The sequence below is a fragment of the Arachis stenosperma genome, chromosome 2, assembly GCF_014773155.1.
Source record: "Arachis stenosperma cultivar V10309 chromosome 2, arast.V10309.gnm1.PFL2, whole genome shotgun sequence".
NCBI classification, from domain to species: Eukaryota; Viridiplantae; Streptophyta; class Magnoliopsida; order Fabales; family Fabaceae; genus Arachis; species Arachis stenosperma.
The window spans coordinates 115,046,179-115,069,766 of NC_080378.1; the positions used below are offsets into that span (position 1 = coordinate 115,046,179).

Sequence of the window (23,588 nt, forward strand, 5' to 3'; positions counted from 1 at the left end):
ATTATTAGTATATGAGCGAAATAAGGCACGTGAAAGCGTGTTTTTCCATAATGCATGGTTTTGGTCCCAAGTAGGCAGAAACTATAGTATATATATATATAAGTTATAGTAACAAAAATGAGTATCATCTATTTCACTCAATTTTTCTTTTTTTGAGTAATTCCAATTTCCACCATACACTACCTTCCCAAAATGTGTTCTCTACATTCTCTATTGAGGTTCAGCTACTTCCTCATATTCTTCACACTCCTTTCTTCCAATCCAACCCTGCAAACAACTCTAATCTCCCCAGTTTCAAAGGACAAACACACAAACCTCTTCACTCTCTCTGTGTACCTCAAAACCCCACTTCGCCCTACAAAGCTCTTCCTTGACCTCTCCTTCCTATTTCCATGGACAGTTTGCAATGCCTCCACCTACAACTCCTCCTCCTACCGCTACATCGATTGCGGCACCGATTTCTGCGAAACCCTTGGCTTCGGCGGCCACGCATGCGGTAATTGCATCGATACAAGCTTGCCGGATAAAAACTGCATACCAGTAGACAACCACATGGTATGCGGTTCTTTTCCGGAAAACCCAGTAACAAGAGACTCGTACGCAAATGATGTATTAATTGACACGCTGGCACTTCCTAAAGCTGACGTGTCAACTCAAACTCAACTCTTTTCTCTCTCTAACTATACCTTCTCTTGCGCTCCCTCTAGTATAGTCAAAGGTCTACCAAAAGGTGTTACGGGATTAGCATCATTGGGCCGGTCCAAACTCTCGATTCAGGCCCAAATAAGTGCGGCTTTTTCTACACCAAATTCTCTCGCGATTTGCTTTCCCGGTTCATCCAAATCTACCGGGGTCGCTTTCTTCGGGTCGCGTGGGCCATACTACGCATTTTCTCATTCCAATAAAATCGATATCGCAAAATTCCTTCTTTATACTCCTCTCATTGAGAATCCAGTCAGTTTAGGAGATACGGAAATTAACTACGAAACCCCATCTAATCAGTATTTCATTGGTTTGACTTCTATCAGAGTCAACGGAAAGCAAGTCCCAATCAATAGCTCTCTACTAACTATCAACAAAGAAAACGGTTTTGGTGGAACCAAGATTAGTAGTGATGTTCCATATGGTGTTCTAGAATCTTCCATTTACAAGGCCTTCACGAAGTTGTTTGTAAAGGAAGCAAGCTCTTCTAGATTTAACCTCACAACAATATCTACTCTTGTAAAGCCGTTTAGTGTATGCTACTCTGCGGAAAGGGTCATGGTAGCAAACGGTGGTCCTCTGGTGCCTACCGTTGATCTTGTATTGCACAGGGATGATGTGGTTTGGAAGATTGGTGGGTCAAATTCAATGGTGAGAGTTACGGATAAGAAGAAAAAATTGGATGCGTGGTGTTTGGGTTTTGTGGATGGTGGAGTGAATAATAAAACTTCAATTGTGATTGGAGGGAAGCAACTTGAAGAGAATTTTGTGCAGTTTGATCTTGAGGCTAATAGATTTGGATTTAGCTCTTCACTTGCGTCTCGTTCTCTTTCATGTGCTGACTTTAAGGTCGTTGACTTTGCCAAGTAATGTGTTACAATGTAAATTTTTTTTTTCCAAAGCAATATTCTAATGTTGTCGTGGTTTTGTTTTTGTTTGGAAAGAAGATATGTGTTATTTCGTTCACTCATCTGGCTACGAGCAACTTTAGAGCTTTCAAAATGTGCAAAGTCAATTATTAATTCTCCCACTTTATCTTTTGGACTATAATTATAACAGTACTCAATAGTTCTAACATACACCCTTTTACATTAAAAAAAATATTAAAATAAACTAAATTTATTGTATTTGGACTAGTATTTTTAATTATTAGTTTATTTTTTTAGTCTACAATTTAATAACATATTTTAATTTATACTTTAAATATTATTAATTACTGATTAAAAACAATAAATTTTATTGATCTTTTCTAAGATTTTTCTTCATATTATTTAAAAGATGATATTAAAATTTATATAATATTTTCAAATTTGATTATATTTTTAATTTTAAAATTAAACAAAATGATCAAATAATAATTAAAAAAATATGATCTTAATTTTAACTACATTACATTTTTTTATGAATTGTCGAAATTTTACTACTAGAACTACTATAATGATATTCAGTTATTCACCATAAAGTACATCTTATTTTTTTACACAATTTTTTACTTGGTCCTCTCCTAGTTTTACAAAATTAAAAGCTTGTCCATCGAGATACATTTATTCGTTTCGTGTAATTCTAGAACAATAATATATATAAAATCATCAAATTACATTAGATAAGTGCATCCCCAGAAGTACCTGATTCGTTTAGAACATCACCACCCAAATTATAAATAAAAAAATTGAACACCAAAAATTAAGCCATAATCATCCACAGATCAAAGAATAATGAAGAAGCCAAATTGGTCAACAATGACAGGCGCATGTTGAAATGAGCCACGTGAAATCCTATCTTCCATCAATCTCTATCTATATATCCACTTGCTTACCTTTTAGGTTCTCACTACTACTACCTTTCCAAAATGCATTCCCCACTTTCACTATTCTTGATAAGGTTCTGCTTCTTCTTCATTTTCTTCATCTTGCTTTTTTCAAATCAAACTCAACAAACAACCCTAATCTCACCGGTTTCAAAGGACAAACACACAAACCTCTTCACTCTCTCCGTCTACCTCAAAACTCCACTTCGCCCCACAAAGCTTTTTCTTGACCTCTCTTTCTTGTTTCCATGGTTAGATTGTGATGGCAACTACAACTCCTCCTCCTTCCGCCAAGTCCCCTGTGACGCTACTTTCTGCGACTCCCTCGGCTTCGGTGCACTCTCTTGTGCCAACTGCACCGACTTCACCCCATCACCTAATCCCAACTGCGTACACATCCCCACCGAAATGGTTTGCGGCGCATTCCCAGAAAATCCAGTAACAAAAGATGTCAATTCACAAACTGTTCTTGTTGATACGTTAGCACTCCCAAACGCCAATGTGTCAACTCAAGAACAACTTGTTTCTTTTTCTAATTATACTTTCTCTTGTGCACATACTACTCTTCTTAAACGATTACCAAAAGGTGTCACCGGTTTAGCTTCGTTAGGCCGGTCCAAAGTCTCCATCCAAGCCCAAATTAGTTCGACTTTTTCCACTCCTAATTGCCTTGCAATTTGCTTTCCCGGTTTACCAAAATCAACCGGGGTCGCTTTCTTTGGTTCACGTGGACCATACTATGCTTTTCCTCAATCCGGTAAAATTGACCTTGCAAAATTTCTTATTTACACTCCACTTATTGAAAATCCAATCGGTTCAGGAGATACTGTGATTACCTACGTAAATAAACCATCCAATGAGTATTTCATTGGGTTGACTTCTATCAGAGTCAACGGTAACATGCAAGTTCCAATCAATAGTTCTCTGCTAACTATCAATAAGGAAAACGGTTTTGGTGGAACCAAGATTAGTAGTCATGTTCCATACACTCTTTTAGAGTCTTCTATTTACAAGGCCTTCACAGAATTGTTTGTAAGAGAAGCAAGTTCCTCTAGTTTCAACCTTACAATAATATCTAATCCTGTAAAACCATTTAGTGTGTGCTACTCTGCGGAAAGGGTCACGGTAACAAACGGAACTCCGGTGGTGCCTGCCATTGATCTTGTATTGGATAGAGATGATGTGGTTTGGAAGATTGATGGGTCGAATTCAATGGTGAGGGTTGTGAACAAGAAAAAAGAGTTGGATTTGTGGTGTTTGGGATTTGTTGACGGTGGAGTGAATAATAAAACTTCGATTGTGATTGGAGGGAAGCAACTTGAAGAGAATCTTGTGCAGTTCGATCTTGAGTCAAACAGATTGGGATTTAGTTCTTCACTTGCATCTCGTTCTCTTTCATGTGCTGACTTTAAGGTCGTTGACTTTGTCAATGCAAGCACATAGAGTAGTAATGGTTTTGTGCAAATAATAGTAAGACACCATAGTGATTAAAAGTAATCACATGATGGATTTGTCAACTTTTTTTTCTTTCAATTTATCATCAATAAATCTTAGAACGAGAAAATGACTATATTTATATTGATGATTGAATGAAACTAAGGAATATTATATACAGTTCAATTAGGTATTTTTAAATATTTTTTATTTAATTTTTCATTATATTAATTTAAAAAAATAAAATACACATATCTAAATACATTTAATTTTTTTAATTTAAATACACATATAAAAATAATTTAAGTAAAATTAATTTTAAGTCTCCAACTCGGTTTTAAACCTTCTAATCACTAACACAATCTAAATAAAACCTTAAAAAATCAGGTTTCAACAATCTTAATACATAAAATCTAGAGCTGCACCTCATACACCTTCGTCGTCACGCCTCGTCGTCACCGCGCTTCTCCATCTAGCCATCTTCTCCTTGTTGCCGCTTCTTCTGCACCACATTTTGTGTTGGGACTAGGGAAATTGGAAGAGAATGACCTCTTTCTCTACGCTAGCATCTTCTTTTTCATCTACTAGATGTAAGAGGCATCTTCGTTCTCTTCCCTAGAGCACGCAACAACTTCATTCGTTCGAGATTTGTGGTTCAACAAGTCGTCTATTAGATCATGGTTGGATGCATTTTCTGCACACAAGCACATAGGTGATGTTGTTAGTAGAGCGCCTATCAAACTTGTGTCGATACGATTTCAATTTAGCTGACCGCTCAAGGGTTCTTTTACTTCGTCGAACGGCGACAATAATTTTAGTTGTTTTAGTATCCTGTAACCTTAAGACAAAGCCAAATATCTTATGATTTGTATGACTCTCAATATTGCAGGAACTGTGTCAATTTGAAGCAAAATACCGAAAGAAATTTGGGTTCGAATTCTTAACAACTACAGATAGGGGACATTTGCATAAAATACTGGAAGAGATGAAGGTAAAAAACGGGTTTAAACATAAATTATACAATTTATCCAGATGAAAGCACTTATATTAATGGAAAAACTACCAAAAGTACCCATGAAGTTTACGAACGCTGACAAAAGTACCTATAAACTAAGGAAATTAACGCTGTACCCATGAAAGATGGATTCTGTATGACAAAAGTATCCAAATCTTAAATTTTTGTTGATTTTTTAATAAAATTTCTAAACTACCCTACACTCAACCTTAACTCACTTTTTCAACCTTTCATAACCCAATCAGTACCAACTCTTGCCATGGAGTCCGAAACTACTCCTACAACAAACCAGACCGAAATCAATGGTAGTGGTGGTGGTGGTGAAGGATCGGACCTCAACTGATTCACTCATAAGTTTACAATTCATACCCAAACCAAATCTATCAAACACAAAAAAATACTCAACATATAAAAATTTTCAAATTCATTCATCCAATTTTAATTCACTTTAGCAAAACTAGAAATAGAAACAACCATCAACTATAAAAAAACCAACAAATTCATTCATCAAATTTAAAATTTATTTCAGCAAAAATCAGAAGTAGAAGTAGCCATAAACCTGATCTTCTGTAAATCAATCTCAGCCTTCCTAAAAAATAGAAGCAGATTTAAAAAAATAGAGCAATATCATTTTAGTAGTAACTAAATCAATTTCTGAAAAGAAGAAAAATGAAATAAAAAATGTTTAAAAAAAGAAATACCTTTTCTTCGCCAGCTGTAACATCATCAATGGCAGAACCTCCATCTACGGCGCCACCTCCCTTTCTTCTTTGATTTCTCTTTACCGAACCCTCTTCCTGCATGCAAAAGCACCACGACCCCTCTCTCTTCTCAGGCGTGCGACGTTGGTATTCTCCTCTGCTAGGTCAGGCGCACCACGATGACGTTCTCCTCGGCTGCAACAGGTGCGCCACGGCGATATTCTCCTCAGGTTGGGTCATAGGCGCGCGATGAAGGTGTTGTAGTCACCTTAAGAGTGAAAGGGAGAAAACTCTGTGAGGATTTTTGAGAGAGGGATAAGTGAGGAGATAAGAAGAAGTGAAAAGAGAGGGAGTGACGATAGAATGAGGTGAGGGTGGGTAGTTTGGGAATTTTATTAAAAAATCAATAAAAATTTAGGATTTGGATGCTTTTGTCATACGGAATCCATCTTTCATGGGTACAGCGTTAATTTCCTTAGTTTATGGGTACTTTTGTCAGTGTTCATAAACTTCATGGATACTTTTGGTAGTTTTTCCTATATTAATACTTACTTAGCAACACTATTTTTTGTGGATAAATAACTTAGGCATTACTTAAATATGCATTTTTTTTAATATTCGCATGGATTATTATCTAAAAAATATGACAACACAAGTAATTTATTTGCTGGTGTGTATTGTGATGCTATGAATGAACTCTTTTTCAATGTCTTATTTTTAAAACAATATTTTTTCTAAAAATATAACACTCTTAGACACTGCTATACTCCTACTATTCAATTCATATACCACAAAGCTTTTGGTTCCAGTTTTGTATCTTATATACTGTCTTTCTAGCTCTTAGGATTAAATTTTGTTTTTATCATAGACTAGGGTGGATACAAAATATTGGCAGCCAAAGGTCCTGAGGTATGTGACATTTGGTGAATTCTCAAACTAAAAGCATGGTACATTGCCACGATTCCCAAACTAACAAGTTTATGAGTTCAAATTTATGATTCAAGTTAACCTAATCGCCACGAGTCTAGTTGAAGTGTTGAGTTTGATTACCCTGATCCTTAAATAATTTATAGTGAACTTTTTGGTTATACCTACTGAGTTGCTTTTTTGATCAATTCGTCAAGCTGTGGAGTAGCCATGGCATTGAACCCTGCTCTACCAACAGCACAATCAGAAAATTTACTTAGCCACAGTACTTGAAGTAAGAAGTTTTCTGTTCTTTTCTACCATTCTGCTACTCCTATCTGAAAGGAATTATGATCACATCAAATTCTAAAAACATGTATAATGATAATAAAAAGAGAGTTTAAAACATAAGAGAGAACATTATAAGGCCATATTCCTCAGCATGCCAATTGCATAATATCATTGTTCTTCTAGGCTTCTACCCTTATTTTTGAAGCTTTCCAAATCTTTTAGTAATCTGAAATTTCAAAAGACATGTTCCAATAGTTCCTCAATGGTCGCCAAAATCACAAAAGCATAAGTGCAAAAGCAAAGTCATATTTACCTCAAGTAATGCTACAGTGCCACTATTTGGATCAATAGCTCCAAATGCCCATGCATCCCTATAGTTTTCTAGAATGACATATCTACAAACAGTTGCAATATTCTCCTGCCCCTGAAACCAATATCCAAAATTGCACTTATCAATTCAGGGAGCTTTTTGTATCTGAATATTTTCACATTTATCTATATATTATCTGTCTAGCTCTTGGATTTTTCAATTGTTCTGATGATCATTCTTTTCTGTTTTAGGTCCAATGCGAGAACAATCTTATGGTTGAACTGGATATTGCATCTCGGGAGGATTCCATTTTCATAGAAAGAGGACTTATTACTAAGCTATGGGAACATAAGTCCAACAAGCCTTTTAGAATGTAGAAGCCTGACCATATTTTTTATAAAATGTGTAATAGATTTCAATTTGTTTTGCTACTTTGTAACTTTCAGGACTATCTTAAGAGAAGATTCAAGAGGAAACAGAAGAGATAGGGGAGGTAGTTCAAGACTCAATGGAAGAAGAAGTCATGCCCAACAACAGTTCCGATGAGGTTGTTTCGACCGGACCCAAGGCTTCCATGATAAATTATGACCTCAATAAAACACCAGAAGAGAATGAGAGATTTTTATTCATGTCTAGTTTGATTTCTGAGATGGCGTTTAGAGACTAATTGTTTGGGCTGAAATTAGATCTTGTTAATAGAGACTAATTGGTTATATATTATCGAACAAGATGTTTAGCTTCATTTTCTCAATCAATGTACATGAAAGTGTTTTCCTTTTGAGGAGTTGCACAACAACCTCAATTCACTTCCAAAAATCTTGTAGCATCGTTGATCGATACCCTTTAGCTAAGACCACCTGAATCAATTGTGTTTAGACAGAGAAAAATTTGTTTTGACTTGTTTATTTTGCTCGTGTGAATTAATAATGATTTCTTAAGTCACAGTGATATATATACTCAAGGCCGCCAACACATGAGATATCATGTGAATCACCAATTTAGTAAAATTTAATAATTTTACTATAGTAAATCAACTTCGACTGATTGAATGATCAGTTTATTTGTTCATTTAAACAAATACAATGGGGTTGAATTTTTGCTTTGTACATAAAATACATAGTTTGCTTACAAAAAAGCCTATAATAAAATTTTTATTTGCAATAAGTTAATCTGTAGTTTGATGAGTTGGAAAATATACATGTTAAGTTTTGATTTACAAATCATTCACTCCCAAGATTCAATTAAATAAATCAAATATGCATGTTAAGGGGTCTCATCCCACATTATTTTTAAATGTATTTGCATTGTGATATTAAAAAATATAATAAAATTAACACAAATTATTTTAGTATGCATTAAGTTTTTTATTTTTGTAATTTTTAATATTTTGGTAGAATATATAATATTATAAATTTAAATTTAATTAGGATCAGATTAGTAAACAAATTTGACCATTTAAGTATTTTTTATTTGTAATTATAAAAACGCTGAATTATTAGTATTATTATTAGTTTAATCCACTTCAGGTTATGATATTTTTTAAAGGCCCACACCACTAACTAACTAATTAAGTAATTATACTTCCTAACTTCTCTCAATTCGCACGTTGTAACAGCCCAGGCCATCCGCTAGCACGATATTGTTCGCTTTGGTACACAAGGCCTCACGGTTTTGCCTTTGACGATAGGGATGATAGCCAAAGCCCCCTACACTCACTCGTCAAAACGCGTCATGCTAGGGAGAGGTATCCACACCCTTATAAGGCATGCTTCGTTTCCCTCCCCAACTGATGTGGGCCTTACAATCCACCCCCTAAGGGAGCCCAGCGCTCTCGCTGGTACATCGATCCGGGCTCTGGCTCTGATACCATCTGTAACAGCTCAGGCCACCCGCTAGCACGATATTGTCCGCTTTGGCACACAAGGCCTCACGGTTTTACCTTTGACGATAGGGATGCTAGCCGAAGCCCTCCACACTCACTCATCAAAACGCGTCATGCTAGGGAGAGGTATCCACACCCTTATAAGGCATGCTTCGTTCCCCTCTCCAACCGATGTGGGCCTTACAATCCACCCCCCTAAGGGAGCCCAGCGCCCTCGCTGGCACATCGATTCGGGCTCTGCCTCTAATACCATCTGTAACAGTCCAGGCCACCCGCTAGCACGATATTGTCCGCTTTGGTACACAAGGCCTCACGGTTTTGCCTTTGACGATAGGGATGATAGCCAAAGCCCCCCACACTTACTCGTCAAAACGCGTCATGCTAGGGAGAGGTATCCACACCCTTATAAGACATGCTTCGTTCCCCTCCCCAACCGATGTGGGCCTTACACACGTACACCCCCACTCTTCTCCAGTTGAATCCTTATTTTCGTTACACACATTGTCTTGTCATGGAAATTCGTCTTCCCCCTTGTCGCCGCTGAGCATCGTAGTCAGAATTGTGCGGCCTTGGTTCCCACACCTTCATCAGTCAAGTTCTCTTCCACACTTTCGTCGTGCTCGTTGAGGTAACAAGTTCCCATCTTCATGTTAATCCTTATCTTCCCCCTATTGCTTCAGTTTCTTGTGTTTTTGAATTGCTGACCATATATAATCACATGCATTCCTTCCTGTGTTTTTAATTTATTCACCTTATCCCGTTAAAAAATTATATGGGAGTATGAACAATCACAACTAAGATTTGATGGGTTTGGGGTTTTGCATGTTTATATTTTCATTATAGCTAGGAAAAAAAATTAAAGAATATGGCCTCTAATTCATTGAATTATTTTCTGATTTAAAAAGGTTCCATTTATGTAATTAATATACGCACATATATCTAATGTTATTTTCTATACATAGCTAGCATGGTGCGTCAATTATTGCCGGTACTTGTCTATTAGTTAAACTCAGTCAATTTAAAGGGAGAATAATATTTACCTACTTCACAAATGCAAATTAGAAGAACTAATTAATCACCTTAGGTTATTAATGAGTGACATTTAAATTTAGCGCTCTAGAAGATTAAGGCTAAGTATTCAACTTTTGATGCTGTGAGTAAATAGTTCCTCCAATGCGAAATGTATTTTTGTGTTCAATTCATATAGTTGGGACAAATTCTATTAATTCATATGTCTGGTTGAATTGTAAAGATGAGCAACTGAAATTATTAAATATTTCCTGTATAAGCTTCGATATATGTTACAACATTTGGCCAAAGCCAATGACATTAAAATATAATCAATATAGTTAGAAAATATCGTACAAAAAATTAATAAATATAGCAAAAAATTAACCTTAGTTGGCCAAAGCTAACGACATTAAAATATATATGAGATTTAGGAAAATCAATCACTCCTAAGATTCAATTAAATAAATTAAATATGCATGTTAAACCGAGTTTCATCCCACATTATTTTTAGATATATTTAAAAGATATTAAAAAATATTATAAAATTAACACAAATAATTTTAGTATGTATTAGGTTTTTTATTTTGTAATTTTTTTAAACTTATTTTGGGGTATGATTTAACAAAATGTAACAAAACCGGACATATAATATTAAAACCCAAAAAGAATTATTATTATTGGACTGGAAATGCTTGGGTCTTGTTGCTGTTGTTTCTGTTGCTGTTGTTGTTATTCTTGTTGCTGTTGTTGATGTTACTGTTATTTGCTGTTATTGTTGCTGTTGTTTACTGTTGCTGTTGCTGGTACTGTTGTTGTTGCCATTGTTGCTGTTACTGCTGTTGCTGTTGTTGCTGTTGCTGCTGTTGTTGCTGTTGTTGTTGCTGTTGTTATTGTTGTTACTGTTGTTGTTGCTACTGTTGCTGTTGCTGTTGTTGTTGTTATTGTTGTTGTTGTTGTTGCTGTTGTTGCTGTTGCTGCTGCTGTTGTTGCTATTGCTACTGTTGTTGCTGCTATTGTTGTTGTTGCTGTTGTTGCTGCTGTTGCTGTTGTTCTTGGTGCTGTTGTTGTTGTTGTTGCTGTTGTTATTACTGTTGCTGTTGCTGTTTCTGTTGCTGCTGTTGCTGTTGTTATTGTTGCTGCTGCTGTTGCTGTTGCTGCTGCTGATGCTGTTACTGTTGCTGTTGTTGCTGATGCTCTTGCTGTTGTTGCTATTGCTGCTGTTATTGATGTTGTTGTTGTTGCTGTTGGTACTGTTGTTATTGTTGCTGCTGTTGTTATTATTGCTGCTATTGCTGTTGTTGTTATTGTTGTTATTGCTGTTGTTATTATTGTTGCTGTTGCTACTACTGTTGTTGTTGCTGCTGCTGTTGTTGTTGTTGTTGTTGTTGTTGTTGTTGCTGTTGTTGTTACTGTTGTTGCTGTTGTTGTTACTGTTGCTATTATTGTTGTTGCTATTGTTGTCATTCTTGTTGCTGTAGCTATTGTTGCTGCTCTTGTTGCTGTTGCTGTTGTTGCGATTGCTGTTGTTGCTGTTGTTGCTATTGCTGTTACTGTTGTTGCTGTTGCTGTTATTGTTGTTCTTGTTACTGTTGTAGTTGTTGTTACTGTTGCTGTTGATGTTCTGTTGTTGCTGTTGTTGTTGCTGCTGCTGTTGTTGTTGCTATTGTTGTCGCTATTGTTGTTGTTGTTAGTGCTATTATTGTTGTTGTTGTTGTTGTGTCTGTTGCTGTTGTTGTTGCTATCCCTGTTGCTATTACTGTAGCCATTGCTGTTGCTGTTGTTGCTGCTGCTATTGTGGTTTTGCTATTGTTGTTGCTGCTGCTGTTACTATTGTTATTGTTGTTGTTGCTACTGTTGCTGTTGTTGCTGTTGTTGTTGTTGCTATTGCTGTTGCTGTTGCGGCTGCTGTTGTTGCTGTTGCTATTGTTGTTGTTGTTGTTGCTGCTGTTACTGCTGTTGCTGTTGTTGTTGCTGTTGTTGCTGCTGCTGTTGTTGTTGCTGTTGCTTCTGTTGTTGTTGCTGCTGTTGTTGCTACTATTATTGTTGTTGCTGCTACTGTTGTGGTTTTGTTGTTGTTGTTGTGGATGTTGTTGTTGCTGATGCTGTTATTGTTGTTGTTGCTGTTGCTGTTGTTGTTGCTGTTGCTGTTGCTGCTGCTGTGAATGTTGCTGTTGTTGTTGCTGTTGTTGTTGCTATTGTTGTTGTTGTTGTTGTTGTTGCTACTGCTGCTATTGTTGTTACTATTTTTGCTGTTGTTGTTGTTTTTGTTGCTGTTGTTGTTGCTGTTGCTGTTGCTATTGCTGTTGTTGTTACTGTTGCTGTTGTTGTTACTGCTGTTGTTATTGCTACTGCTATTATGGTTTTGCCATTGTTATTGCTGCTGTTGTTATTGTTGTTGCTGCTGTTGCTGTTGTTGTTGCTATTGCTGTTGGTGTTGTTGCTGTTGTTGTTGCTGTTATTGTTGCTGTTGCTGTTGCTGGTGCTGTTGTTGTTGTAGCTGTTGTTGTTGTTGTTGCTGGTGTTGTTGCTGCTGCTGTTGTTATTGCTGCTGTGCCTATCCTACCTCTACCTCACCCGCGACCGCGTCCACGAGTCGATATCTGGTTAATTAACTTCTTTTTATCAAAATTATGCTTTTACTATTATTTTTAGTCTAATTTTAAAAATGTAATAAAATATGCTAAGGGCTTGTGTTTTGGATCAGCCGGCGAGTTGGGATCGGTATATGCCATTAGTAGAGTTTGCTTATAATAATAGCTATCATGCGAACATCGGAATGGCTCCATATGAGACTCTATATGGCAGGAAAAGTCAATCTCTGTTGTGTTGGTATGAAACTGGAGAAAGGAGTTTATTAGGGCCTGAGATGATAGCTGAAACTACTGAACAGATAAAGAAGATTCGTAGTCGAATGCTTATATGGCCTAGAGCCACCAGAAAAGTTATGCTGATCAGAGGCGAAAGCCTTTGAAATTTGAGGAAGAAGAGCATGTTTTTCTGAAAGTTATACCAACCACTGGAGTGGGAAGAGCTATTGAGACTAAGAAACTAAATCTCCGTTATATTGGACCATTTGAGATCCTGAAGAGAATTGGACCAGTGGCTTATAGAATTGCCTTACCGCCGTTTCTTTCGAATTTGCACGATGTGTTTCATATGTCATAGCTTCGGAAGTATATTCCTGACGCAAGTCAAGTTCTGGAACCGGAGCCAATCCAAGTAAGAGAAGATCGAACACTTTCAGTAATTCCAGTAAGAATTGATGATACTAGTATTAAACGATTATGCTGGAAGGAAGTATCATTGGTAAAAGTAGCTTGGAGTAGAGCAGGTATCGAGGAACATACCTGAGACCTCGAATCAAATATGCGAAAGGACTATCCACAACTCTTTTCAGGTAACTAGATCTGTTGTTGCTGCTGTTGTTGCTGTTGCTGTTGTTGCTGTTTCTACTGTTGTTCTTGTTGTTGTTGTCATTGTTGTTGTTGTTGCTGTTGCAGTTGTTGCTGCTGTTGTTGTTGCTATTACAGTTACTGTTGCTGTTGCTGTTATTGTTGCTGTTGTTGTTGTTGTTGCTATTGTTGTTGTTGCTGCTGTTGTTGCTGTTGTTGCTGTTGCTGTTGCTGTTGCTGTTGTTGTTGTTGTTGTTGTTGTTGTTGCTGATGTTGCTGTTGTTGTTGCTATTGTTGTTGTTGTTGTTGTTGTTGTTGTTGTCATTGTCATTGTTGTTGCTGCTGTTGTTGTTGTTGTTGTTGTTGTTTCTATTGCTATTGTTGTTGTTGTTGCTGCTGTTGTTGCTATTGTTATTACTGTTACTGTTGCTGTTGTTGCTGCTATTGTTGTTGTTGTTGTTGCTGTTGCTGCTGCTGTTGTTGTTGCTGTTGCTGCTGTTGTTACTGTTGCTGTTGTTGCTGCTGTTGTTGTTGCTATTGTTGTTGCTGTTGTTGTTGTTGTTACTGCTGTTGTTGTTGTTGTTGTTGTTGTTGCTGTTGTTGTTTCTGTTGTTGCTGTTACTATTGCTGTTGTTGCTGTTGTTGTTGTTGTTGTTGCTGCTGTTGTTGTTGTTATTGTTGTTACTGTTGCTGTTGTTGTTGTTGTTGCTGTTGTTGTTGTTGTTGTTGTTGTTGTTGTTGTTGCTGTTGTTGTTGTTGCTGTTGCTATTACTGTTGTTGTTGTTGCTGTTGTTGTTGTTGCTATTGCTGTTGCTGCTGCTCTTGTTGTTGCTATTGCTGCTGCTGCTGTTGCTATTGCTGTTGCTATTGCTGCTGTTGCTGTTGCTATTGCTGTTGCTATTGCTGCTGTTGCTGTTGCTGCTCCTGTTGTTGTTGCTGTTGTTGTTGTTGCTGCTGTTGATGTTGTTGTTGTTGTTACTGTCCTTGTTGTTACTGTTGCTGTTGCTGCTACTGTTGTTGTTGCTGCTTTTGTTGTTGTTGTTGCTTTTGTTGCTGTTGTAGCTGTTGTTGCTGTTGCTGTTGTTGCTGTTGCTGCTGTTGCTATTGTTGTTGCTGTTGCTGTTGTTGTTGCTGTTGCTGTTGCTGTGGTCTGACGAAAAATTTTAAATTACAGACGAATTTTCTGTTTGTAACCATTTCTCATGAAAAAAATTTAATTTTTCCGACAGAATTATTGACGGATCTTTTTTCCGTCTATAATTTATGCTAATTCATTTTTTTTTATTTTCCGACAAAAAATTCCTCTCAAATTCCGTTCGTATTTTCTTGGGATAAAATCCGTCAGAAATCTCCAACTGTAATAACTAATTTTCTAGTAGTGACTTACTCATTTTGTAATTAGTGTAGAGAAAGTGGATGCTGAACTTGGAAACAAAAAAATTACTAATTGCAAAACTTAAAAATTACACAAATATCAATATAAATGACTCACATGCATAATGATAATGCTAAAACTAATCAATATATTGGATAAATTACTTCCTATACTAATCAATATGTAGCTATCAAATCTTTGATTAAAAAGGAAAAACTCCCTAAAAAAAATCAAGAATGTTCCTTTTAAAATGAAACATCAGTGTCATCTGCAATAAATAATGAGAAATAAGGATGCAAGGTGATAGAAGAAATGACAAAAAGTTCAGTTTGTGATTTGTATGGATCACAAGTTCTCCCATTTCTAAAGGATACTTCAAACAATGACATCAAAATAACAGATTTGCATTTAGCTCTTCACTTGCGTTTCGTTCTCTTTCATGTGTTGACTTTACGGTAGTTGACTTTGCCAAGTAATGTGTTACAAAATTTAAAGATACTATGGTCAAAGCAATGTAATTTGTTTTTCAAAGCAATATTGTGATGTTGTCATGCTTTTGTTTTGTTTGGAAAGAAGAGATGTGTTATTTCGTTCACTTATTTGACTATGAGCAAGTTTAGAGCTTCGAAAATGTCTAAAAAGTCAATTATTAATTCTCCCACTTTATCTTTTGGACTATAATTATCAGTAGTCAATAGTTCTAACATACATCTTTTACATTGGAGAAAATATTAAAGGTTAACAAAATTTATGGTATTTGACCAGTATTTTTAATTATTAATCTATTTTTTGTTTAGTTTGTAATCTAAGAATATTTTTTTAATCTACACTTCTAAACATTATCAAAAACAATAAATTTTACTTTTTTGTTTACATTATTTAAAAAATAATATTAAATTTAGATAATATTTTTTAATTTAATCACATTTTTTAATTGTAAATTAAAAATATTATTAAATAATAATTAAAAAATATAATCTTAATTTTTACTACACTTTTTATGTATTGTCAAAATTTTATAACTACTACAGCTACTATATTCATATTCACCATAATATAAATTTTCTAACACAATTTTTTACTTGGTCCTCTCTTGCTACAAGAAACATCGTTAAAATCAACAGCCAAATCGACAGTTAAGCCGTCGATAATATTAAAATTCAACGGAAAAATAGACGGCGAAGGTGGTCATTATTAAACTTGTCGATTTTTTAAAATTCTAATAAAATCGACGACTTGCTCAGCCGTCGATAATAATTTAATGAAATTAATAGTATTTTTGTCTATAATATGAATGTGAAAATTTTATATTCTTACTAAAATCGACAACATTACCGTCGATATTATTATATAAAATTGATGTCTTTTATGTCGATATTTGATTCAATAAAATGGACAACATTATCCCTAAATAGAATACACAAAATTTGACAAATTAAAAGCTTGTCCATCGCGATATATTTATTCGTTTCGTGTAATTTTAGAACAATAATATATATAAAATCATCAAATTACACTAGATAAGTGCATCCCTAGAAATACCTGATTGGTTTAGAAGTTAGAACATCACGACCCAAATTATAAATAAAAAAATTGAAGACCAAGAATAAAATCATAATCCATCCACAGATCAAAGAATAATGAAGAAGCCAAATTGGTCAACAATGACAGGCGCATGTTGAAATGAGCCACGCGAAATCCTATCTTTCATCAATTTCTATCTATATATCCACTTGCTTAGCTTTTAGGTTTCTACTAGTACTACTATCTTTCCAAAATGCATTCTCCACTTTCACTACTCTTGATAAGGTTCAGCTTCTTTCTCATTTTCTTCATCTTGCTTTTTCCAAATCAAACTCAACAAACAACCCTAATCTCACCGGTTTCAAAGGACAAACACACAAACCTCTTCACTCTCTCCGTCTACCTCAAAACTCCACTTCGCCCCACAAAACTATTTCTTGACCTCTCTTTCTTCTTTCCATGGTTAGATTGTGATGGCAACTACAACTCCTCCTCCTTCCGCCAAGTCCCCTGTGACGGTATTTTGTGCGACTCCCTCGGCTTCGGTGCACTCTCTTGTGCCAACTGCACCGCCTTCAACCCATCACCTAATCCCAACTGCGTACACATCCCCACCGAAATGGTTTGCGGAGCATTCCCAGAAAATCCAGTAACAAAAGATGTCAACTCACAAGCTGTTCTTGTTGATACGTTAGCGCTTCTAAAAGCTAACGTGTCAACACAAGAACAACTTGTTTCTTTTTCTAATTATACTTTCTCTTGTGCACATGCTACTCTTCTTAAACGCTTACCAAAAGGCGTCACCGGTTTAGCTTCGTTAGGCCGGTCCAAAGTCTCCATCCAAGCCCAAATTAGTTCGACTTTTTCCACTCCTAATTGCCTTGCAATTTGCTTTCCCGATTCACCAAAATCAACCGGGGTTGCTTTCTTTGGATCACGTGGACCATACTATGCTTTTCCTCAATCGGGTAAAACTGACATTGCAAAATTTCTTATTTACACTCCACTTATTGAGAATCCAGTCGGTTCAGGAGATACTGTAATTAACTACGTAAACGATTCATCCAATGAGTATTTCATTGGGTTGACTTCTATCAGAGTCAACGGTAACAAGCAAGTTCCAATCAATAGTTCTCTACTAACTATCAACAAGAAAAACGGTTTTGGTGGAACTAAGATTAGTAGTCATGTTCCATACACTCTTCTAGAGTCTTCTATTTACAGAGCCTTCACAGAATTGTTTGTAAAAGAAGCAAGTTCTTCTAGTTTCAACCTTACAATAATATTTGATCCTGAAAAACCATTTAGTGTGTGCTACTCTGCGGAAAGGGTCACGGTAACAAACGGAACTCCGGTGGTGCCTGCCGTTGATCTTGTATTGGATAGGGATGATGTGGTTTGGAAGATTGATGGGGCGAATTCAATGGTGAGGGTTATGAACAAGAAAAAAGAGTTGGATTTGTGGTGTTTGGGTTTCGTTGACGGTGGAGTGAATAATAAAGCTTCGATTGTGATTGGAGGGAAGCAACTTGAAGAGAATCTTGTGCAGTTCGATCTTGAATCAAACAGATTTGGATTTAGTTCCTCACTTGCATCTCGTTCTCTTTCATGTGCTGACTTTAAGGTCGTTGACTTTGTCAACACAAGCACATAGAGTAATGTTTAGTGCAAATAATAATAAGACAATATAGTGATTAAAAGTAATCACATGAGGTTTTCGTCAATTAAGTAATTTGTCAACTTTTTTTTTCCTTTCAATCTATCACTTAGTCTTGGAGTGAGAAAACGAATACATTGGTAATTGATGATCGAATGGAACGAAGGAATATTATATGGGAAAGTATTAGGAGCCAATGGCTTAAGCGTACAATACGTACAATGGAGGATTAGAAAATATTAGAAATATAATTATTAGTGTTACATTGTCCTATATGTTTTTGGGATGAGTGGTTTCATGATATGATATTAGAGTTATATATTCGGAAGGTCAAGAGTTCGATTCTTGGTGAACTCCAAAATTAGCTTAAGTTTTTGAGATGAGTGATTTTATGACATGAGATGTTTATTTATCCTGGTATCCGGATGGTTATTATGGATAATATGGGTGATGTTCATTTTATTCATGAACCAAAGATTTAGTCCATTGTACACATTGTACACTTAGGTCATTGGCTCCCTACCACTACCCATATTATATTTATGAAAAAGTACGAGGAGCCAATTGATTTTTTATACAATATGTACAATGGAGATTTAGGAAATATTAGAGATATAATCATTAGTAGAGAATTAATTATTATTAGAGATATAATCATAACATGGTATTAGAGCTCTAGATTCGAAAGGTCAAGAATTCGATCCTTAGTGAACCCCAAAATCAATTTAAGTTTTTGGGAAGATGTTTATTATCCCCAATACTCGAATGGTTATTCTAGATAGTACGAGAAATGTTTATTTTGTAACTCAATAACCCATTATACACATTATACAAATAATCCATTAACTCTTTAACGGGATCCTATATTTATATATATGCCACTTGTGCAAATGTAAAAACTCTAAATGAGCTAACATGAAAACTCTATACAAGGAGGATCTAGTAAAGCTTGGTGCACTTTTTTAAAATATTAAGTATCATATATGATTTATAAAACAACCATGTTACGTATATATTAAAGTCATTTAGATTAGTTATTAGTATAAAATATATATTAAAATATAAATATATATTAAAAATAAATTAAATTATATATATTTATATATAAATATATTAATAGTTAATTTTAGTGACTGATTTTGATGTACAAATAATATTTTTATTTATAAAATTATATTTTACTATTTTTAAAATTTAAAATTCAAAAATATTTTAAAATTTAATTTTAATACAGTATCAATAAAAACTAATTTTACATATACATCTAATTACATAAAATTTTTATATTAATAAAAATATTTTTTTATATTGACAATATAAATAATTATTAAAAAAATATAATTAAATGATTATGTAAAATATTTTACATTATTATTAGTATATCAAAATTAAGCTATTTTTAAATTAGTATAAAGTATTTATCATTTAAATTAATTTTTATATTTTAATTATACACATTTAATAAATAGACGGTTGGATTAATAAATATGTATGTTAATGTTAATTTAAAATTGTTATTTGTACATTAAAATTAATCATTAAAATTAGTCATTATATATTTGTATATATGTGTAATTTAATTTATTTTTAATATATATTTTATATTTTAATATATATTTTATTTTAATAAATAATTTTAATAATTAATTTTAATATATACTTAATATGATTGATATCAATTAATACACTAATATCTATCATTTTAAAATGATTTAAGAAAAACATATTTTTAAAACAAAAAGAGTAATGAGTCTAAAATCGAATTTCTAGAACCCGTAACAATCCCCAAACTAAATAACTAAAAAGTAAATAGTAATTATCACCCAAATTACCATTAGTTGACCAGATTAATTAATATAATAAAGAAAGAATCCTGCTAGTGATAAAGGTGAAAATAGAACAGAGTTGTCATGTATTTAATTAGTATCAGTCTGACATGTAATCTGTTATAAATTTTATTTTAAGTACCAAGTCTAACTTGGTTTGAAATTTGCTAAAAAGTCTTTTATATATATATATATCCTTTTTTACCAAAATAAAATATAAAAAATATTTAAAAAATTAATTTTTTAAAAAAATATTTATATACAATATATTAAATTTAATTCTTATAATAATATCTAAATTTTTAAAATATTTAAAATATAAAAAAATATTTACAATAAAGTATAACAAATTTAATATTTTGAACAACTATTTTAATTATAAAAATAATTTTTGTATTTATTTATATTTTAACAAATTCAAACAGGTCTGACAGATCTATTAAACTATTTTTGTAAGTCTGGACTTGATCTATTAATAAAATTAAATTTTTAAATTTGTTTGGGCATAAAACTATTTTATGACAAATCATGTCAAGTCAAATACAAACAAGGTTGCAGACGGTCTTGTTAATGTTGCAAGTGTGAGAAGTGTTGAAGTTAATCTCATATCAAAGAAAGCAAGGAAGAGTGAGGAGTTTATAAGATGAGAAACCCATTAACTTGCACCTTAAGGTTTTGAGTTGGATGTGGTGTCTTCTCATTTTATGTTCTCTCACTTGGTTTCTCCCCAAAATCTCTTCGGTGGTCAAGAGCTCTCCACAGTTGGCCCAACAAGTGATATCAAAGCCGATGGGGGGAGATTGTTAACGTTGCAAGTGTGAGAAGTGTTGAAATTATTAGTCTCACGTTAAAGAAAACAAGAAAGAGTGGGAAGTTTATAAGATAAAAGACCCATTAACTTGACACCTTAAAATTTTGAATTAAATATGGTATTTTCTCATTTTATATTTTCTCACTTGGTTCCTTCACAAAACCTCTCTGTTAACCCAACACGTCTAACCTATTTCCACTCCTATTAACTTCAACTAACAAACAACCACTCCATTTTTTTTTCTTCAAAATTTCCGTTTATCCCTTATGGATTACTTCTTCTTTCTTCCAGCATCACAATGTAATCCAATTTTTAGTTGATTAGACTTCATTTTTTATACTTTTTTAATTTATTTATAAATTATTTTTAATATATATATTTATTATTTAAATTATTTAAAAAAATTAATCTGTTTATTCAAATTGGCCGTGCATGTAGTATTCAATATAATGATCTCACAACTTTGCATAGAAAGCGACGGGAACATGTAGTGTTCAGTATGATTTTGGGAGCTCGACCTGGCAACTGACGCTTTTAGTTTACAAATTTTTTTTAATATCACATTTTTGTAACCTAATTTAGAATATCACGCACATTCTTGAATGAAAGTTTTATTTTCTATATATTGATGAAAAAATTTGTGATTAATAAGTGGATTCAATTATAATTAAAATCACAAGTGTGAGAATGGGAAGAATATATAAAAGTGAAGATAATGATTATTTTGATAAAATATACTTTGTAGTGTGTTTATTCACACCTGTGTTCAATGTTGTTCAATGCATTAATATATATATCATCATGATTCCCAAAATAATTTCCACATGGCATGTAGATCCCTCCCTATCAATAATTTATTTAAACCAGGGAATTCTATGATGCACCATCTTTCAATCTGATTAGTTATTACAAGGTTTGACAAATTAAAGTATAAATAAATTAAACCTGTATGACTATAAAAGTTGACAAATTAAATTACAATAATCCCTGAAAAGACTTATATAACTATATAAGTCCACAACAACAACAATAACGAACAAAATGAAATCAGCAAATTATTCTACGTGAATAATCCCTATTAGTATGTACTTGATATGTTTATTAGAACATTACCACTATAAACTATATATATAATATTGAAACAAATCAGAGATCCAAGAATCAAGCAGCTAATTGGTCAAAAAATACAAGCGCTGTGATCATATAATATATAATATTGAAACAAATCAGATACTTGACAGGGTTACAATATACTATATGATATCTATGCATATATATTGCTATAAATAATGTTTCTAACTTATTATATGCACAGTACATTAATTAATTATTAATGATATAGTATTATTATATGAGCAAAATATGGCACGTGAATTCGTGAAAGCGCGTTTTTCATATGGTTTGTGTCCATAAATACTTAAATAGGTAGCAAAGCAATCATAGTAATCAAATTCTTGTGTCATCAATAATTTCTATATCCACTTGCTAGTTGCCAGCTACCTTTCCAAAATGCACTCTTTACTTCAACTCTTTCAAAGGTTAAGCTTCTTTTTCATTTTCTTCATCTTGTTTTTTCCAAATCAAACTCAACAAACAACCCTAATCTCACCGGTTTCAAAGGACAAACACACAAACCTCTTCACTCTCTCTGTCTACCTCAAAACCCCACTTCGCCCTACAAAGCTTCTTCTTGACCTCTCCTTCTTGTTCCCATGGACAGTTTGCGGCGACACCGCCACCTACAACTCCTCCTCCTATCACTATATAGATTGCGACGAAACCTTTTGTGAATACCTCGGCTTTGGAAACCCTAGCCTCTTGTGTCAAGATTGCTACAACTCTAACCTAACCTCCTCACATTGCTCATCACCAGCCACCATGGTTTGTGCTAGCTACCCTGCAAATCCGGTTACCAACGCCGGCGATGTAGGTTATGTACTCGTTGACACGCTAGCACTTCCCGGTCTGAGTCGGTCAACTCACTATGGTCAACTCATTTCCCTCTCTAATTATACCTTCTCTTGCGCTCCTTCATATCTTGTCAAAGGGTTACCAAAAGGTGTAACCGGTTTAGCTGCATTGGGTCGGTCCAAACTCTCGGTCCAAGCTCAATTTGGTTCAGCTTTGTCTACTTCCCATTCTCTTGCAATTTGTTTTCCCGGTTCATCCAAGTCAACCGGAGTTGCTTTTTTCGGAACCCACGGTCCGTATTTCGTGTTTTCTAAATCCAATAAAATTAATCTTTCGAAAAACCTTACTTACACTCCTCTCATTCACAACCCAATTGGAATAACATATGATTTTCTCATTTCTCCACCTTACAATGAATACTACATTGGTTTGACTTCTATTAGAGTCAACGGTCAACATGTTCCCATCAATGCTTCCTTGTTGACCATTAACAAACAAAACGGCTTTGGTGGAACTAAGATTGCCACTCGTACCCCATACACTCTTCTAGAACCTTCTATTTACAAGGCATTCACCGAGTTGTTTATAAAGGAAGCTAGTTCATCTAGGTTTAACCTTACAGTTACCAATCCTGTGAAGCCATTTAAGGTATGTTACTCAGCAAAAGGGTTAATGGTGACAAATAAGGGTCCCAAAGTGCCCATCATTGATTTTGTGCTTGATAGGGAGAGTGTGGTGTGGAGAATCATGGGGGCAAATTCAATGGTTAGGGTTAAGAATAAGAAGGTTGACTTGTGGTGTTTAGGGTTTATGGATGGTGGGGTGAAGGAGAAAACTTCAATTGTGATGGGAGGGAAGCAACTTGAAGAGAATCTTGTGCAATTTGATGTTGAGTCTAATAGATTAGGGTTCTTCTCTTTACTCACATCTCATCACTCACTTTCATGTGCTGATTTTAAGGTCACTGATTTTGCCAAGCACATTAAATAACTTGTTAATTACTTACATACAATCATGTTCATTCATCAGGTGC

General features: G+C 34.4%; 4 protein-coding genes across 4 annotated transcripts; all 4 read left to right on the forward strand.

The window, feature by feature from the left end:
• The first annotated feature begins 137 nt into the window (after window positions 1-137).
• LOC130961690 (probable aspartic proteinase GIP1) lies at window positions 138-1,668 on the forward strand. Its single transcript, XM_057887674.1, has one exon. The coding sequence runs from the start codon at window positions 193-195 to the stop codon at window positions 1,570-1,572; it is 1,380 nt and encodes a 459-aa protein (XP_057743657.1). The 5' UTR covers window positions 138-192; the 3' UTR covers window positions 1,573-1,668.
• An 883-nt stretch (window positions 1,669-2,551) lies between these two features.
• On the forward strand, window positions 2,552-3,952 carry LOC130963509 (probable aspartic proteinase GIP1). The gene has a single exon (XM_057889616.1). The coding sequence runs from the start codon at window positions 2,552-2,554 to the stop codon at window positions 3,950-3,952; it is 1,401 nt and encodes a 466-aa protein (XP_057745599.1).
• Window positions 3,953-16,603: 12,651 nt separating this feature from the next.
• Window positions 16,604-18,004, forward strand: LOC130963511 (probable aspartic proteinase GIP1). Its single transcript, XM_057889617.1, has one exon. It carries the CDS (start codon window positions 16,604-16,606, stop codon window positions 18,002-18,004), a length of 1,401 nt encoding a protein of 466 aa, XP_057745600.1.
• Window positions 18,005-22,153: 4,149 nt separating this feature from the next.
• On the forward strand, window positions 22,154-23,545 carry LOC130963512 (probable aspartic proteinase GIP1). Its single transcript, XM_057889618.1, has one exon. It carries the CDS (start codon window positions 22,154-22,156, stop codon window positions 23,543-23,545), a length of 1,392 nt encoding a protein of 463 aa, XP_057745601.1.
• The last annotated feature ends 43 nt before the right edge of the window (window positions 23,546-23,588 follow it).